At 37.9% G+C, this 17,272-nt stretch overlaps 1 protein-coding gene across 1 annotated transcript in view; it reads left to right on the top strand.

The window, feature by feature from the left end:
• The window catches only part of galnt2 (UDP-N-acetyl-alpha-D-galactosamine:polypeptide N-acetylgalactosaminyltransferase 2), a 76,491-nt gene that overhangs the window by 41,381 nt on the left and 17,838 nt on the right, over positions 1-17,272 (top strand). The window contains exons 2-3 of the mRNA XM_015051230.1: positions 826-910; positions 10,607-10,760. Coding sequence (XP_014906716.1) covers positions 826-910; positions 10,607-10,760 — 239 coding nt within the window. The remainder of the gene's footprint in view (positions 1-825; positions 911-10,606; positions 10,761-17,272) is intronic.

Here is a 17,272-nt window from a genome sequence, read left to right as displayed (position 1 = left end):
AAGTTGCTAGGTGGCGCCCTTGAGCCGTTTCTTTAGCGATTTTTGCAACCACCATAAAATACGAAATTTTTCACCGGGCTCTATGCCCCCGCCACGTTTGGTGAGTTTTTGAATATGATAAAGCCCCCAAAAAGCCCCCTAAAAAGGGTGGCAGAATCGTAATAATAAGAAACAGTACAGGAACAATAGGCTCTCGCAGCGCTTAGCTGCTCGGGCCTAATGAGGTGAAATCTAATAGATTTACTGTCTAAGGGGTAGATAGCAGCAGTGATTACAGAATGGGGTCATTTATTTTTAATTATAGTCTATAAACACATGTTTATCTGTAGCCCTCCTTTGTTCATCTCGGGTTCAGTAGGTCGACTTCATGACAAACTACAGAGCAACATCTCCCAATGAGCAGTTAGCAGCAGTTTGTCAAATTAAACACAGCTAAAATGGGCAACATTAATAATGGCAACAGGTTAAAAATATACACAAAACATGGCAAAGTTACTCATGCAACACTGTACATGATTACATTTGTCTAAAATATATGTTAAATAGCTGATTGTAATAGAAACCACAGTTACAACAGCAACAGAAAAAAGGGGGAGGAGCCTCAGTTACCGGTTGCTACGGTAACCACCAACTGACAGACCGTAAAGCACCAATAAATGTCTGGAGAAACAACTTGACTAAATGAAATGCATTCAAAGGATAAACTCATTTTTGACAAACTTCACATGGGTTTAAAAGGAGAGCGTTTGAGCTGACATCTGAAAGCTTCTCATAGCAATCTGTTAAATATCTAAGTGGAAATGTCTGTTTTGTGTTTGCTTTCAGGATGAATGGGGCTCCAGTTACTCGTCCAGCCGGGGAAAATCCCACGGCGATGAAAAGGCGCACACCATCGACGCTCTGCCTCCAGGTGGGACGACACACCTCCTCATACGACCTCACCTCAATGAGCTCACAGAGCGTCTGCAGACCGAGAGAAAACTGAGCAAGAGAAAAACCCGTCAAGCTATTTACATAATGGTTATTACTTTCTTAGATTTAAAAAAAAAAGATCCAATTTTCAGCATCAGTTGAAGGTAACAGTCTGCGTTCAGCCCAATTGTAATTTTTCTAAACCTCTTTGTCCTTGCACTTTGAAATGCTGGTGCTCATCTTATTATGTAAAATCCATCTTGATTAGCTGCAGGTTTTGGAGCAATCTGATAAAGGTGAGGCTGAGGAGAACATTTGTTTCCACCTACATTTCCTTCATGATTTTATCCAAGCAAGGCTCAGTTTAAATGAATGCTGTAGCTTCAGTTGAAGCCTAAAGAGATTTATACAATTTTCTTTTCTCCACACAGTTAAATAACAAAGAATTGTGTCACAAATTGAAAGGGTGTGTTGGCATCCATCATGATTTATATAATTTATATATCAACATGTTCTTTATGTCCAGGATGTTAAACTTCAACTGGGAATTGCTACACATTCTTGAATATTTGTTGTTTATTTCAAGAAACAAATATAGTTCTCTCAATATTACACTACATTTCTCAACATTTTCATGTCCAGGTATTTTTATTTGCGGGATGTAAGTTGTAGTTATTTGTTTTCTAAGCATGAGAGTCCCTCTAGTTTGTGATGAGACTGATGTAGACAGAATTAAAGCCACCCTGTGATCTCCAGGACTCTCACAATTGTGCAATTGCTGGTTAGCATGATATTTGGCAAACCTAATTTCAGCGTGAGGGGAATCATGAGGCTAGTTTCTTTTTTCCCTCTGCTGCTTTCCTGACTATTTCGCCACAGTTCCCCCATGTGTGTCATGCTTTCATTTGAACGTTTCCTCATTGGTTACAGATTTTTCTTCTATCAACAAGAGAGATTTTGGTGCACAAGTTTCAGTCCTGCTGTAATGGAGAAAATATGCCCTAAAATAATTTTTATTAGTCAAGCCGTGACTGAATTTAATTGCTAACCACATGAGCTATGTGGTTAAATAGAAAGCTATAGTTACGGTAACTAAAATGCTCTGTAGCACGGTGACCGTCAGTAACTCACAGGTGTGTATAGGCTAAAATAATAAATAATAATAATAAAGTTATTTAATGTGATGTCAATAGCACGTAGCTATCACTACGGTGTTGACAACTAACATTTACTTAGTTCATTCAGAAAGTTAAGTTTAGCATTTATATTAAAATTAGGTAAAAATGCTACTTTAGATTAAAATGCTATCATTAGCATGAGGGCTATCACTAACTTGATGACCTCCAGTAAAGTTCTCCATACAAACACTGGACAAGCTAAAATTAACTAAAATGCTAAGGTTAGCATGTGGGCTATGACCAGGATGTTGACTTACTCCAGCTAGTATGCTACAATTAGCCACAATGCTAAGGTTAACTACAATGTTGTCAGTTACATGTGGGGAATCACAAGCATGTTGACAATAATTAACTTATTCCATTTAGTGTGTAAAAGCTAAAATTGTTTAAATGCAAAAGTCAGATAAAACGCTTTCAGTAGCATACAGCCCATTTCCAGCATGTTGACTAACATTCAATTACTCCATTCAGCATGTAAAGCTAAACTTTTACATGAAAGTTAGTTAAAATGTTAAGGTTAGCTTAAATGAAAGTATGTAGGCCATCGCTATGATGTTGTCTGACATTGACTTCCTCCATTCAATATGCTAAATTAGTGAAAATGTGATGGTAAGATAAAAAAAAAACTTTCCATTGCATCTCTAGCATGTTGACTAACATTGACGTCCTCCATTCAGCATGTGAAGCTTAACTTTTACATGAAAATTAGCTTAAATGCTACCAGTATGTCACTATGATGTTTACATGAACTTATGCCAATCAACATACAAACATTATAAAATTAATTTAGCAAAGATGCTAGCAGTAGCATGCGAGTTATCACTATCATACTGCTAAACTTAGCTATTATTTAAAAAAATTAGCTAAAATGCTTATTTTAGATAAAAGGGTAATAATGTCAGAAAGCATTGCGTATCCAGCCTGACCTGGGAAGCATTATAATATCGGATATTTTGGCATATAGTAGAACTGAGAGTAACAGCTGGAGAACATGGCTGATTGATTATCTCTCATTACCACTTAGACTCAGCGCCACAGTCGCCTGTTCGCATCCCTCACACAACTGAGACCTGCAGCTGCCGAGCACTTTCATCTCACCCAACCGTAGAAATCAGGACATTTCAACTTCAGGGAGACTTCACGCTCGAATTTGTTACACGTATAACTTTCAACAGCAACTCACCTAAAAATGCAGAGATAAGCAGAGAGAAATGGAGGGACTGGAAATGATGTCTGAAGATTAAAAGATGAAAAGATTAGGAGATGAAAAATGTAAAGATGGAGCATTTTCCTCATGTTATTCATAAATGTGTCGCTCTGGAAGTCGTAATGCACTTAAAGCCCTGACATTAAAATATTTAAAGCAGATAAATGAACTAAACCAGCATAGTTACCGTGTCATAATTTTTGAAAAGCCTGTTTCCTGAATGGCTTATCATCTTTATTCAGTTTAAGCTGAGTGGCTTTTTTGGTTCTCACACACTTCACATAAATGTTTAATGGCATTCAGGTTAATGCTTAGTTAAAGGTTAATGCATGCTTTTTGAAACTCAGACCAGTATTTATGTAATGTACTGCAGACATGAGGGAAACTTAACCCATTTCATACTTAAACGGTTCGTTGACCTTCTTTATTACAATCTCTCGCTTATTTGAACTTTGGCCTCATTTCATTGAGGTGAACTTTGACCTGCCCCTTCTACACCTTCATTGTTTTCTTTCTCAGCTTTTTTGTTGTGTGCTTCCATTGAGTTATGCAATAAGAAATATACTGCTCATGTATTAATGTCTTGCCAATCCCAAATTGACCCTGAAGACGTTGGTTGACATCATCATATATTTGTGTCCCTAATGTCTGCGAGGTGCCACAGTCTTTCCCACTTGTAAATAATAATTCTTACTGTAGAAAGATGGCTGCAACAAGATAATCATCTATGAGTATTATGATGTATAAAACTAGAAGCCATCTGTTTTCTTCCTAGGCTCCATTGCTTTGTGTTTTTAGCTGATTCTGGCCCAGATGTTCGCCAGCAAGTTCTTTATGAACCAGGTTTCCAAATACCTTCCTGCACAGAAGGGAATGATGCAGCTGTGATGCAACATCTGGTCCCTCTAATGGAGCCTGGAATGATAAATGTTCTCCTTAAAGACTACATTTTATCATGCACACATTAAATATGAAGACAGAAGTTTAATTTATCTTTTACTGTGTGTTAGGAGCAAGTTGTTCGTCTGTGATCAGGACTTGTTGAAATTCAAAGGTTTAAATGAAGCCTCACACTTGTAGTGCAGCCCATAATTCAATATTTTATCATAATTCTTCACATGCTGATGCAAGAACCTGACTTGGCACAGATGTTTTGGGAAAAAAAAAAGTTAGCCACTGAAAATCTCTAAATGACCATTTTTCAAGATGGCCGCCATGGTCAGCAAGGAAAAATTAGTTTTGCTCTAAAACTGGTTGTGCTGCCATATGGAGATCTGAAACCTCTGATTAAAGAAACAAGTTTTAGTTCAGCATCAAATGGATTGAATTTTAGCAGTAAAACAAATTCTGAGGTAAATCAGTGAAATGTTCTGACCCAACATTTTTGGGAAGCTAATTTTTAGCGTCATTTACCATACTCAGGTCTGATTCCAGTAAAAATGTAATTCATAAAAAACATTATCTGGATGATTCTCAAGACTCTGGAGAAAATATTCCGTGGACTGATGAGACAAAAGGTTTTTATCCTGTTACGTCAGGCATAAAACAAACATCTTTTCTAAAAATAACGCTATGAGAATCTCCAGCCATCAGTCACTGACCTTTAAACTCGTTTATATTAGTAGCACTCCAGCAGGTCCACCTATGATTGGCTAAAATAAGATAAAATGAAGGTTTTAGAGTGGCCTAGTCAATGTCTGGACCTCAACCAAACTGAGATGCTGAGGCATGACCCTAATCAGGTCGTTTTTGCTTTAAACGCCAGAATTTGGCTGAAATAAAGCAGTTTTGCAAAGCAGAGTAGGTCAGAGTTACTCCAGTTCCACTGATGTGAGACAGTTTGAGCAAACACTTGATGGCAGTTGTTGCTGCCAAGGATGGAAGATTGTTTTCACATAGAGAGTCATGTTGGTTTTGATAGCTTTCCCCTTCATAAATTAATTTATCACTTGAAAACTGCCTTTTCTGTTCATGCAGATTATCTTTGTTTGATATTAAAATGTGTCTCACTTGTAAACCCTGAACATTATTGACCATTTATTCCGATGGACTGCAGGTTTTTAATCTCAGTATTTTATCTAGTCAGTATTTATTTAGTTATGTATGATCAGTATTAGACACAAATGTGTACCGTATGTTTTGGACTATATGCCGCTACATTTTTCCTACACTTTGAACCAAGCGGCTTATAACCTTTATGACTTAAGAGCTGCAACTATTAATTTAGTAATCGATTATTTTATTGGTTATTCCGATGATTAAACAGATTTTTAAAAGTTGATACATTTTGCAGATTTTTCATTTAACCATTGCTTTATACAACATTAAAAAAAAAACATTTGGATATGCACATAAATAATTAAACTCTTTTTTTTTAAAAAATAAGACAGTAAACATTTTATTCCCTAAAAGACAATAACAGCATTCCTGCGGTGAATGTTTGATCATTTGTAGCTAAGAATGCATATAAAAAAATTATAACTTGTTTTATATAAATTTTTGTACTGCTTCCAAGTTTGTTGTTCTTTCAGCAAATGGCCTTTTATAATTCTGAATACTTCAGCTAATTATAACTTTATTACAAAATTAGTTGACGATCATTTTAATAATCAATTCATCACGATTAATTCGATTAATCGTTTCCGACCTAATTGTTTTCAGTGGTTGTATCTTAACATTTTCGTATTTCCCTTCTTATAAAGGTCAGTGAACTTAAAGCTGAATTAAATATTCACCATTGTTCAGTGTTTGTGCGTCACTTTAGGACATGCAGAGCATTTCTGAACATAAATTCTTCATACTTGGAAACACAACAGTGTAACACGACTTCCTGAATGTTTTCAGTCTGGAGTATCTTAGTGAAGAGAGACAAGAGAAAGAGAAAATGTTCAAACATCTGTGAGGTTCCACAGATCAGACTGCAGGCGGACAAGTTCAGACTAACGGAGATAATAAACTGCTGCCTTAAACTAGACGGATGTTTCTCCTTTACAGAGGAGGGAAAATGTCAAATAAATAAACTTTCCCAGCAAGAAAGGGTCCATTAAATAAAAAATGTTTTCAGAAAGACAGAAGTAAATCGTCATATCTTGTAAATCCTTTACAAAGTGAAGCTTATGAAAAACAGAACTCAAAGATAAATTTCAATTAGATTACTTTTTTCACATTTTGTTTTATTTCTTTGTCAATAAAAAAAAGTTTTACATTTATCTGTAAGATCAGCTGCATTCAGGTCAGCTTGCTTTCTGCTGAAGTATTCACATGAGACAGTATAATGTAGAAAATATTCACAATTTAAGTATTTTTTAAATTATGTATGAAAGAAGTAAAACACATCAACTTGTGTCGAAAGTCATGAAACAACTGCCTTTTTTTAACATTATTTCTGCACAAAATCAACCTTACATGACATTTATAGGTGGGTAACATTTCTTTCTCTTTGCTAATTTGAAACAAAAATGTAATCTATGCCCTTATTGTTATCTTCTCTCTTTGCCTCTCTCACTTTGTAAATTCAGTCCCATTTATGCCAAACCTGCAGCTTTCATATCTTATACGAATGTTTGATAAGACTGAATAAATCTAGCAGCTGAGCGTTTACAGCGTTTCAGCAGAGCTGCACAATTTATCACAGGTTTATCGCCATAATGGTGTCAGTTTGTGCAGTGTAATGTTTGGACTGCAACAGAGCAGCACAATATGTTGCTGCTAAGTTTCAGGTGTTTTCTGCATGCCAGTAATAAACTGAACCTGCTGCTTGGACTTTCACTGCTGATGAAGATGCTAAAGAGAGGCTGGGAAAATGTGCTTTAACTTTGATATTTTTATTGCAAAAACACAAAATCTGACCAAGTACTTTGGTCTAGTTTCTATTCAGATATCTTTTTACACTTGAAATAAGACAAAATTAACTTTTAAGCAAGATATAGGAGCTTATTTTATGTAATTAATTCTTTAATATTAATGAAAAAGTTCTAGTTCCATTGGAAGATTATTTTACTTATAAGACATTTCCACATGTGAGAAGTGAAATAATCTGCCAATTTAAAACAAGCTCCTATGTTTTGCTTCAAAGTTATTTCTAAGATATTTAAACTAGAAACTAGACCAAACTACTTGGTCAGATTTTGTGATTTTGCAGTGCAGCATCATGTGCACTAATTATACTCCCTGTGTGGAGAACTCCTCCTCCTCTGCATGTTTCCCTGTTGGAAGGAGTCAGTAGAAGCACAAACTGAACACAGATGGTTCCCAGGAGGCCAAAGGTCACAGGAAGAGTTGGAAGCAGATTAATGTCGGATGAGAAATGGAGAAAATATGAATTTAACACAACTTTAAATTGAGTTTCTATTTGTGCAATAAGAATATTATTGTAACATTTTATTGTTTCTCACATATTCACCTTTCACTATGCACCGTAAGATTAAGTTGTGAGATATATTTACTGAAAAGCTGTGTTGTTTTTATTATTATTATTATTATAATAATTATTATTATTGTGTCATGCATTTAAAAGACTCTGTTTATTCAGGTTTAACTTTATAAACCAAGTGTTTCTGTAATTTCCTTCTGGAGAGAAGAGGCGTTCTCCTTGCAACCCATAAAAAAGCCAAACTTGTCATGAACTCGGCAGCATATTAGTGCTACAACTAGAGATTAATTTATAATAGATTATTCTGACAATTAACCAGATTAAAAAATGTTGCCACATTCTGCAGATTTTTTATTTAACCGCGTAAACCGTTTGTATATAATATTAGAAATGTGTTAAAAGATGCAAATAAACAAGAAAACAAACATAATTTCTTTAGTGAATGCTTGATTATTACAAGAAAGTGAAAAGCTGAGCTCTTCCTGCTGGATTTAACATCAGTGCAGTGTAACAGTAATCTGGGACTCATTTTTGGATTAATGGATTAATGATTGGTCAGCAAAAGGTGATTAACAGAAGATATTTTTACAGAACCGAACCAGATTCAGCTAAATCTGCCACTTGAAGAGTTTTGTTTGCAGAAAAAGAGAAAAAGAGTTTATTTTGGCTTGGTTACTTCCCTGTGTTGTTTCAGAAAATGGCTCGGTTTTTTTTGTCTGTATACTCCAGTAAATGATTAATCAATTACTATATTAGTTGCCAATTATTTCAGTTCATCACGGTTAATCGTTTTGAGGTTTGTAACCTGTGCATTTCCACCAGCAGCCCAGTGCTTCAGGGAGGAACCCACATGCAGATTATTGCTGTTTAAATTTCTCCACAGTGATTAATTACTCCTCCTACTGACATACATCAGCAAGGACATCGCAGTCACATGCTACGGCGTCTCCAGTTCTGTTGTAGATCATTCTTCTAATTAACATGCCAGACACATGAAAGACTCGCTCTCTCCTCCTCTGAGAGTTTCTTTGTCTGCAGCACATGCGCTCGTCTACGCTGAGAGACGCTGTAATCTCACATTTCCACATGTTTCCCTCAAGTAACCAGCAGCTAAACTGTACTAATGTGTCGTATTAATATCTGTGTTTTTCTACGCGTCATTAATCCGCGTTAAACTGTGAAATTAAATGTGACAACTCGGTTTGCAGCGCAGTTTGCTCTCTGTAGTCTGGTCACACTGCATCTGAAGACACAGTCATAATATATGTACTTAAAAATAAACCACGCTTCTTGGTTTGCATATTATTTAAAGCTGCAGCAAATGTGCGACCACAAACCTTCGTTTTTTTTTTTTTTTTTTTTCCCCCCCCCCCCCCGTCTCACAGCGGTTCATGATGTGTCTTGCAGCTCAGCCTCCATGTCGTCGCTCTTTTCCCATGAATCCCCTCAGCATATTCATGCATACATGCAGCATAAATTCCCCGTCAGCCTCTCGGAGCGCCGCCTTGTTGAGCTGCAGCTGAAACCGGTGAGCTCTCACTGCCACACTTGATGGAGCCTTGCCTCAGACTGGCTGCTGCCCACATTTCTTACTCCCAGGGTAGTATCACCACCGTTCAGTACAAAAACACGTTTTCAGGCTTTGTGACAGTCTTTGGCCGTTTGCTGACAGTTTTTCGCTCCTAAATTAGTTTGACTTCTTCTTTGGCTGGTAAATATGAGTGTGTGGTTTTCTTTCTCGTCAATCAACATTTAGAGTTTAAAAAAACGTGGTGTTTTCTGAAGCTACAGATAAGTACAGAATTTTCCATAAATTTGAGAAACTGACTCAGAGCATGCCAACGCTGCAGAGACATTCACATTTTAAAGGTTGAGGGACGCTGCAGGCGTGGGATAAAGGACTGACTAATCTAGAAGGTTCTTCGATGGTATTTTGAAGTTAAATGGTTAAAGCTTTTAAATGTGAAGTACTTGCACTACCACCATTTGAATGTTGGTGTGACATTCTTTGTGGATTAGACACCTTCCCAAATATCCATCAGTTAATACAATATCTTCGCAAATGTGAGGAGGATCTATTTTTGAATTTCTAAATGTGATCTTAAAGGGAACCTATTATGCAAAATTCACTTTTGCATGTTTTTATTCTTCCATTTGCGTCTCAACTTTGTCCAAAAACAGACCAAGCACTTAAAAACCCCCAGCAAGCTATTCTTTGGCATAAAGTTAATCTTTTTGTACCGTTACCTAGCAACCCAAGCTGAGCTCCAGCACATTTGGTCAGCAGGTTTTACCGGTGTATTCGCTGTACAATGGCTGCTGGAGAAGACGAGTGTTTTGTTGCTGATTTGCCATTGAGGAAACGACTTGCTGCATTCTTGAGAGTTGTGTAGGAGGCTCTACTGATACTTTTCAAAGCTGTACGTTTGTGTCAATGTTGTCTCAGGTTAAGCTTAACCAGTAATCAGGTCTGGGTTTGAATATTGAAATTGAAATGTTATATTTGAAACATTTAAGCAAAACAGCACACCACAAAACAGAAGAAATCAGTGTAATTATTCTGATCTTGGTATGATTTATTTTTTACTTATTACCTGTGAGTTTTGAAACATTTGACACATTCAGTTCAAATTTATTTAATCAAAGACATCACATTAAGCAATGTTAAGTGTTGAGAACAGAGTAACCGTTGTTTTGTACATAATAATTTGCAAACAAAGAGAGAAATTAAAATAAAAGATCCTCATCTCACACACTGAATTTCTGCAACTCTAAACAGAAAAAACATGAAAATGTATAAAGAAAACTAAAACAGAAACAAATATGTGAAACTGATGTAGACAAACATACTTTGTTGTGCAGAATTAGTCATTGCTTCACCTGGGAACTAAAAACTCTAAGACCTGCTACCATTTTCATTGTGGTTTTTGTGTGCAGGTAAGGTGCGCTGGCAGGATTTCAACCAGAACCTTTACGTCGGCGCCACCTTGGTCCGTCCGGGTCAGGATCCTTACGCCAGGAACAAGTTCAACCAGGTGGAGAGCGACAAGCTGCAAATGGACCGAGCCGTTCCCGACACCAGACACGACCAGTAAGCGTCCGCTGTATAAGACGAGAGCCGGCGAAGGCACCCTGCTGTTCCTGTTAATTACATCTGCTGCGTGTGCGACTGCATTTCCTCATGCTGCTCTTTGTCGCCTGTCAGCTTGACTAATTGGTACCAGACTGGATAAGATCTCCTGGGAACTCCCTCCATTGTTGTCTGTGAGATAAAACCAGGAAGTCTCCGCTGAACAAGACTCACTGATGTTTTTTGCCCTTGACGTAAAGCAACACAGCCCCCCTTCCCTCCGCCGGTGATGGCTGCAGATTGTTTGGTTTATAGGAGATAAAAGCGAACTGACATGCCGCTGACTGAATTAATCAGAGTAAATTATCTCTTAATAAGCCAGAATGCCATGCCCCTCTCATCCCATTTAGCCTCAACATTTGAATGCAGATAAACTGTTGTTATTAAGCTCTTTTTGGGCTGAATCCCATTTACTAGCCTGACCTCTGCACAACCGCTTTCCCTTAACCTTTAATTTGAAATCACAAAGTGTAACAATTACATTATTCCACTGCGAAATGGGCTCCCTTTAGGAATCTAATAGTCACTTTACATAAAATAAGTGATATTAGCATGCCCACACAGGAACTTGCAAACTCTTGATCTTTTGCTAATTTTTTCACAAACAGAGTAATCTACGACTTACAGATTTGGAATAAACGAAGAGACCCATTGAAAACCTCCCGGTTATTCCACCAAATATTGATCTCTGAACTCTTCCTGAGTTAAAACATTAATATTGTTGTTTCTAAATGAATATGAATTTGTTTTCTTTGCATTATTTGAGGTCTGAAAGCTCTGCATCTTTTTAGTTATTTTGACCATTTCTCATTTTCTGCAAATAAATACGTAAGTTTTGCTTGGATTTTCAGAGACATGTTGTCAGTAGTGCATAGAATAAAAGAACAATGATCATTTTACTCCAACATATACCTATAAAGCGTAAAATCAGAGAAACTAATCATTTTAAGTGGTCTAATCCTGCTTAAATCTCCTCACATTTATCCCTGAACTATGATGTCTTCTTTGACCTTTACTGATGCTCCCCAGCAAATCTCTTCACAGAATAACTGTGTAAATATTGACATAAAGCTGCACAAAGATGGACTTAATTTACTATTTAGGTGACTTGTGAAGGTGATTAGTTGCACAATTTTATTTAATTGTTAAATTTAATTATTAAATGCAATTTTCAATAGTTTTTTTTTTTGCGCAAAAATGTTGAACCCATTGTTGCTATTTTTATCGTTGCCAAAAATAATCAGATTTCACAGTAGTGGTTTCTTTGTGCCAGTAAAAATATTTTCGCAAGTGCAACTGTTTTTGGAAGGGCAGCTCATAACTCTTTGCTTCCCAGCATAGCGCTGATAAATTCTCATTTAGAGACCAGACGGTTACCGCCTCGTCTTCCTGTTAAAACACAAAAACGAACCGGGAAACACCGACTTCCCTGCACAAAACACACACAATGTAGGTGGCTTCATGTACATATCCATTGTTTTTGATTCAATATAACAACTTAGGGCAGAGTTTCTCAAACCTTTTCAGGATGAGGACCAATTAATGTATTTAACAAACACTCACGGATCACCTAATCTGAAATTGCCCCTTCAATAACACAACAACTTAATATGTACAACCTTAAAGGAAAATATTAGTCTCTTAACTCACTTATTGTTGTCTCCTTTGTTCATCTTAAGAAGGGTGACGCCGTTTCGTAAAAGTGACTGGCCACAACGAAGCCATAAGCACTCCGGGCTTCTTTAGTTATTTATAGATTATGAAAATGTGGATCCTCAGTTTTCCAGTGACATCAAACACATGTATTCAAAAAATAGGATGTTCTTTGCTTCCAAGTGTTTGCGCATTAATAACATTTTAAGGCTATTTGCAATTTAGAAGCATAATAAAAGAAAAGAATCAACTTTTGCTTTGGCAGAAATAAAAATCCTCCTCTATTAAATATAAAAATTATCCACCCATTTTTATTAATTGTATTTATTTGCAGATTAAATCAAAATAACAATAGCTGTTGACTTGAAGCAGAGCATTACAAGCGTTATATAAGCATAACACTGTTTTCACCAACTGAGACTCGGTCACGGCACAGAGCCGTACAAAAGAATCGAATCACTCATGAATGACTCATCAATAATCTCATCAATATGACTTTCTCCAATCATATAAGTAACCCTGGCAATGTTTTCTTTCCATCAATATTTTCAGTTTTTCTTCTGAGCAAGGGTGTAACTTTGTGTTGAAAGTTTGGGGGGACGAAGAGGAGCGTGGGGTTATTAGGTTTCTGATGCACCCACAGTCCCTGGAACCCTGTTCTTTTCTATTGCTAAAAATAAAGCCAAAACTTACATGTGAATGCCAAACAGTCTTATTCAATAAATTACGATATGATGTGTCTTTAATATAGCAAATAATAAAGACGCAAAACCTTTTTTGGATCTGGTCTGTCAGCTTAACATCACGCGCAGACTCGTTGCCATGGCAACCAATAAACACCAGCCCCTGGAGCGCAGAGCAAAGATTACGTTCAAATGCATCAGGAATTAACACTAAAAAAACCCATAAGAACATTTACCCCACAAAAACGGACGTACAAACACCAAACAGAACATTTTGTCCGTTGCAGATTTATGTTTCTGAATTTCCATTTTGCGATCATCAGGAAGTGATCGCCTGAACACTAGCGGTGGTTGATTAGCCATCTTTGAATACAACGTGTATGTAACTCGGCATCTAAACCATACAGAATAAAAAGGTGCAGGAAATATTGGTGGGGACTGTCCACCATGTTACACCAAATCTTTTTACCTTTTTATCCCATAAATTTAAATAACTGAACACATTAGGACACATGTTCAGTCCCAGTCAGATTTCTCCAGCCTCAAAATGGTCACTAATGATCTCTTCTGTGATTCATCTTCATCTTCCAAATTAGTTATTTTTAGCTCCTCTCCAAAAGCACCTTGATCATCTTCGAGAGGAGGGGCTGGAGATTCTGTAACGTCAGGTGTGACTTCCTGTTTCCCACCATTTCTTAACTTCTCATAAATGTCAATGGATCCCTTTTCATTCATGTCTTCACTACAGTGGCTGTCTGCAGTGAAGACATGTTCGTCATCTGCCTTCACTGTTTGCTGTCCTTGCATCAAGTACATGTAGAAGTGGGTCGGCTCTGAACCCCCACAGACGAAGGAGGAGAAGGTGGAACCGCTCCGTTCCACATTCACATTCTGCATCCATGGTCTGATTGGGAATCACTGGGTGTGTCCTGGCCTGCCTTTGTAGAAAAAACACCAGCACGTTGTTATCAGCCAGGGTGTGTTTTTTCTGTAAAGCTGACCCGCAGCCTGAACAGCGACGTTTGCCCCCCAAATCCAACCAACTGCTAAAAAGTGAAACTACGTCGGTTGGAAATGTTGCCGATTGAAGGACAACCAGGGGGCCGTTGCTCATGAGCTCAAGGAAGTTGGTTTCACAGTTTGAGCAAGAGTTGGCATTATACAACTCTCTGTGTCCCCGCCAAATGAATCCAACCAGACCAAAACAGAGTCCAGCAAACATTTTATGTCGTAGTCCTTTCCCACATCTGATGACAATTTTTTCTCCCTCAGCTCCATCAGAACTCGGGAGAACTTCGTTTGGCCGGATGTCGGACAGCTGCGTGGATGAGACTAGCACAGCATGGGTTGGATGATGCCTCCAGAAAAACCCTTTCCTGAGCGAGACACCTTCTGGTGACGCTCAGGTTCAGGACACTCTGGAAAGTGGCATTCACCCACTATTTTTTAGTTAATTGGAGAACTTAAAGTAGTTCTCCTCCTTATTTCCCATGTCCGCTTGTCCATATCCTGCAGCTTCTGTCCTCCCTACATCTGGAATGTCAGAGCCAACCCTCTGTTCTGAATTGATGTACCTGGAAGAATAAATGAATCCAGAGAGAACCCACTAATGCACTTGGAGAACATTCAAACCCTCAAAAATAATGGTGACCCTACCATTTAGAGAAGTTTTTTTGGACAAATTAACGGCTCCCTTTTCCTCTGAGATACGTTCCCCATCCGGGGAACTTGGTACCTCAAAGACACTGGTAATTGTGCCTTTCAGAGAAGTATTCTCTGGGAAAACCAGAGAGGGAGCCGATGACACCAAAGCTTTCACTGTCAATTCAGCAAAAGTTTTGGCTGCGAGGTCAGCTACAGATAAATCTTCCCCAGCCGGGGTAGATTTTACGGCGACTGTACTCTCACGCTCAAGATGTTCCATCGACTTTGAGCAAACTTCCCCAGCCGGGTCAGTTTGCCCTGAGACAGTACCGTCGTCTTCAGTACTGTCTTGTGAGGTCTCAGTCCGGTCTACGTCTGCGACCTACAGACATTTGTCAAACAAACTTCCCCAGCCGGGTCAGTTTTCCGGGCCATCGTCTTCAGTATTGTCTTGTGAGGTCTCAGTCAGGTTTTCATCTGCGGTCCCACAGACATCTGTCAAACATGTCGTCTTCATACCTGTGGTGACGGTGTATCCAAGGCGTATCCAAGGCCCCAACCAAGCGGGATAATGAAGGGAACGAGCGCCTACGAAACACTAAACATTATTACTCTCCACAAATCTGAATCTCCGAGAACCATCTGGATCCTGACTGACACATTGAGATTAAAGCTTTAGAACTTCTTTGATCGACTGTGATGTACATGATGTAATCTATGACCTCATCAGTGAGCTCACTGGACTTCTGGGGCAAGGTATTGCTTCTGATCGTTGCTATGGAAAAGACCTGAAGCAATGATTTTCGCGATCATTAAGAAGTGATCGCCTGAACACTAGCGGTGATTGATTAGCCATCTTAAACACCTGCACTTCTGATGATCTGTCAGAAAATGTATGTGGGTCGCCTTATTTTTATGTTTTATGTCATGTTAATAACTGAAATACTCTGAGCTGCGCAGCGAGAGTACATGCTAAGGTGATAAAAGTTAAGCTAGCATAACTAACCTACTCTCCACATGTCCACACCAGTCCTTCAGGAAGTTACGCCTATGCTTCTGAGTGACCCGGTTTTAAGTAATTTATCCATTTTTGTTTTTAAACACAATCCTTTGCTAAGCTAGCTGTACCGTCGCACTTTGAGCTGACGTCACGGTAAATAAACGGTCGTTTACATGCAGTACCATGCGGACCACTAGGGGGCGCCCATGGACCACAGTTTGAGAAAGACTGATTTAGAAAACCGAGAAAACAAAACATTACCGAAATCTGGGATTTACAATCTGATAAAATTACCAGAGAAAAGGCTGAAGAGAAGTTCATCTGAAATATAAGGCTGGATGGATAATGCTCAGAAAAACCATCCAGTCAAATACATTCTCCATCTTCTCTGCCTCCATCTTGAAGGTTCAGGGTGGGATCTGTGTGTGTGTGTGTGTGTGTGTGTTTTTACGCTGTTAGATGAATTGAGGGGATGTAAGAGACCCCACTCACCCAGAAAGCCACCTCAGTCTGTGAACATTTCTCAGGAAGAAAATTTGAAATCTGTCCTTTATGCTGCTCATTTTTGTTGACAGGAATGTTTGTGGAGTAACACCACTGTTTGTCAGATAGTTATATCTGCTCTGTTACACCTTCCTCCAATACTTCCACAATACTTTAGTTTCATGTAACATGCATGTCTGTATCGGTTATATTGATGTCTGCAACTTTCTCAGATGTAGAAAAACAGAACAAAAACCAGATTATGTTGCTGATTCTTTGTGATTAGATGTTCTCTCACTGTTTTTCATCTTCATTTTTCCGTGATGCTCTAAGGTTTCAGGTTCAGCTGTCACAGTTTTCTGGCTTTATTTCATGCTCTTACTCGGTGTTCATGCTGATTATGATGACATTCTGTCGGTGTGTTGCTTTACTCTGAAGAGACGGGAACCTTTCATGTCTTAGGGAATGAGAAATCTCTGAATCAATAATTTCTATCTCTGTTTTTTTATTGTTAGCTTTAAAATCTGGATCAACTTCATTGACTTTTTGCATCACTCTCTTGCTAAACTTATATATATTTGGTATTTCTGAAGTGTATTGAACGCTATAGATTACAAATAAAATCACAGCAATACAATAAACAATAAACGAGTGGGTAGAAGTATAAACTTACGAAAACCAACTCCTTCTCCAGCAATATTATTTATAAGTATTTTTCTTCCAGATTCTTGACGAATGCAGTACATTCAATGATATGTTAATAGTAGTTCTAATAGTATTAACAACAATAATAATTATGATATTAACGCTAACAATGCTATCTGACAAAGACAGTTTATCATATTTAGTGCCAACCATTCCCTTGTACAAAGGTTTGAATTAATCATTTACTTTAAATACTGTAGAATATTTGTGTCTTTGTTGGAGAAATGCTAAAGCTTTTCATTAATAATCCAGTGAAATGCGTTTAATTTCTTTATCATTCACAGGCTCTATGGACGATCTTCCCT

This window comes from Poecilia latipinna, unplaced genomic scaffold, assembly GCF_001443285.1.
Source record: "Poecilia latipinna isolate Pla-1442-1.1 unplaced genomic scaffold, P_latipinna-1.0 Scaffold1036, whole genome shotgun sequence".
NCBI classification, from domain to species: domain Eukaryota; kingdom Metazoa; phylum Chordata; class Actinopteri; order Cyprinodontiformes; family Poeciliidae; genus Poecilia; species Poecilia latipinna.
The sequence above is the reverse complement of the archived record's forward strand: the minus strand, read 5'-3'. Positions and strand labels throughout refer to the sequence as shown.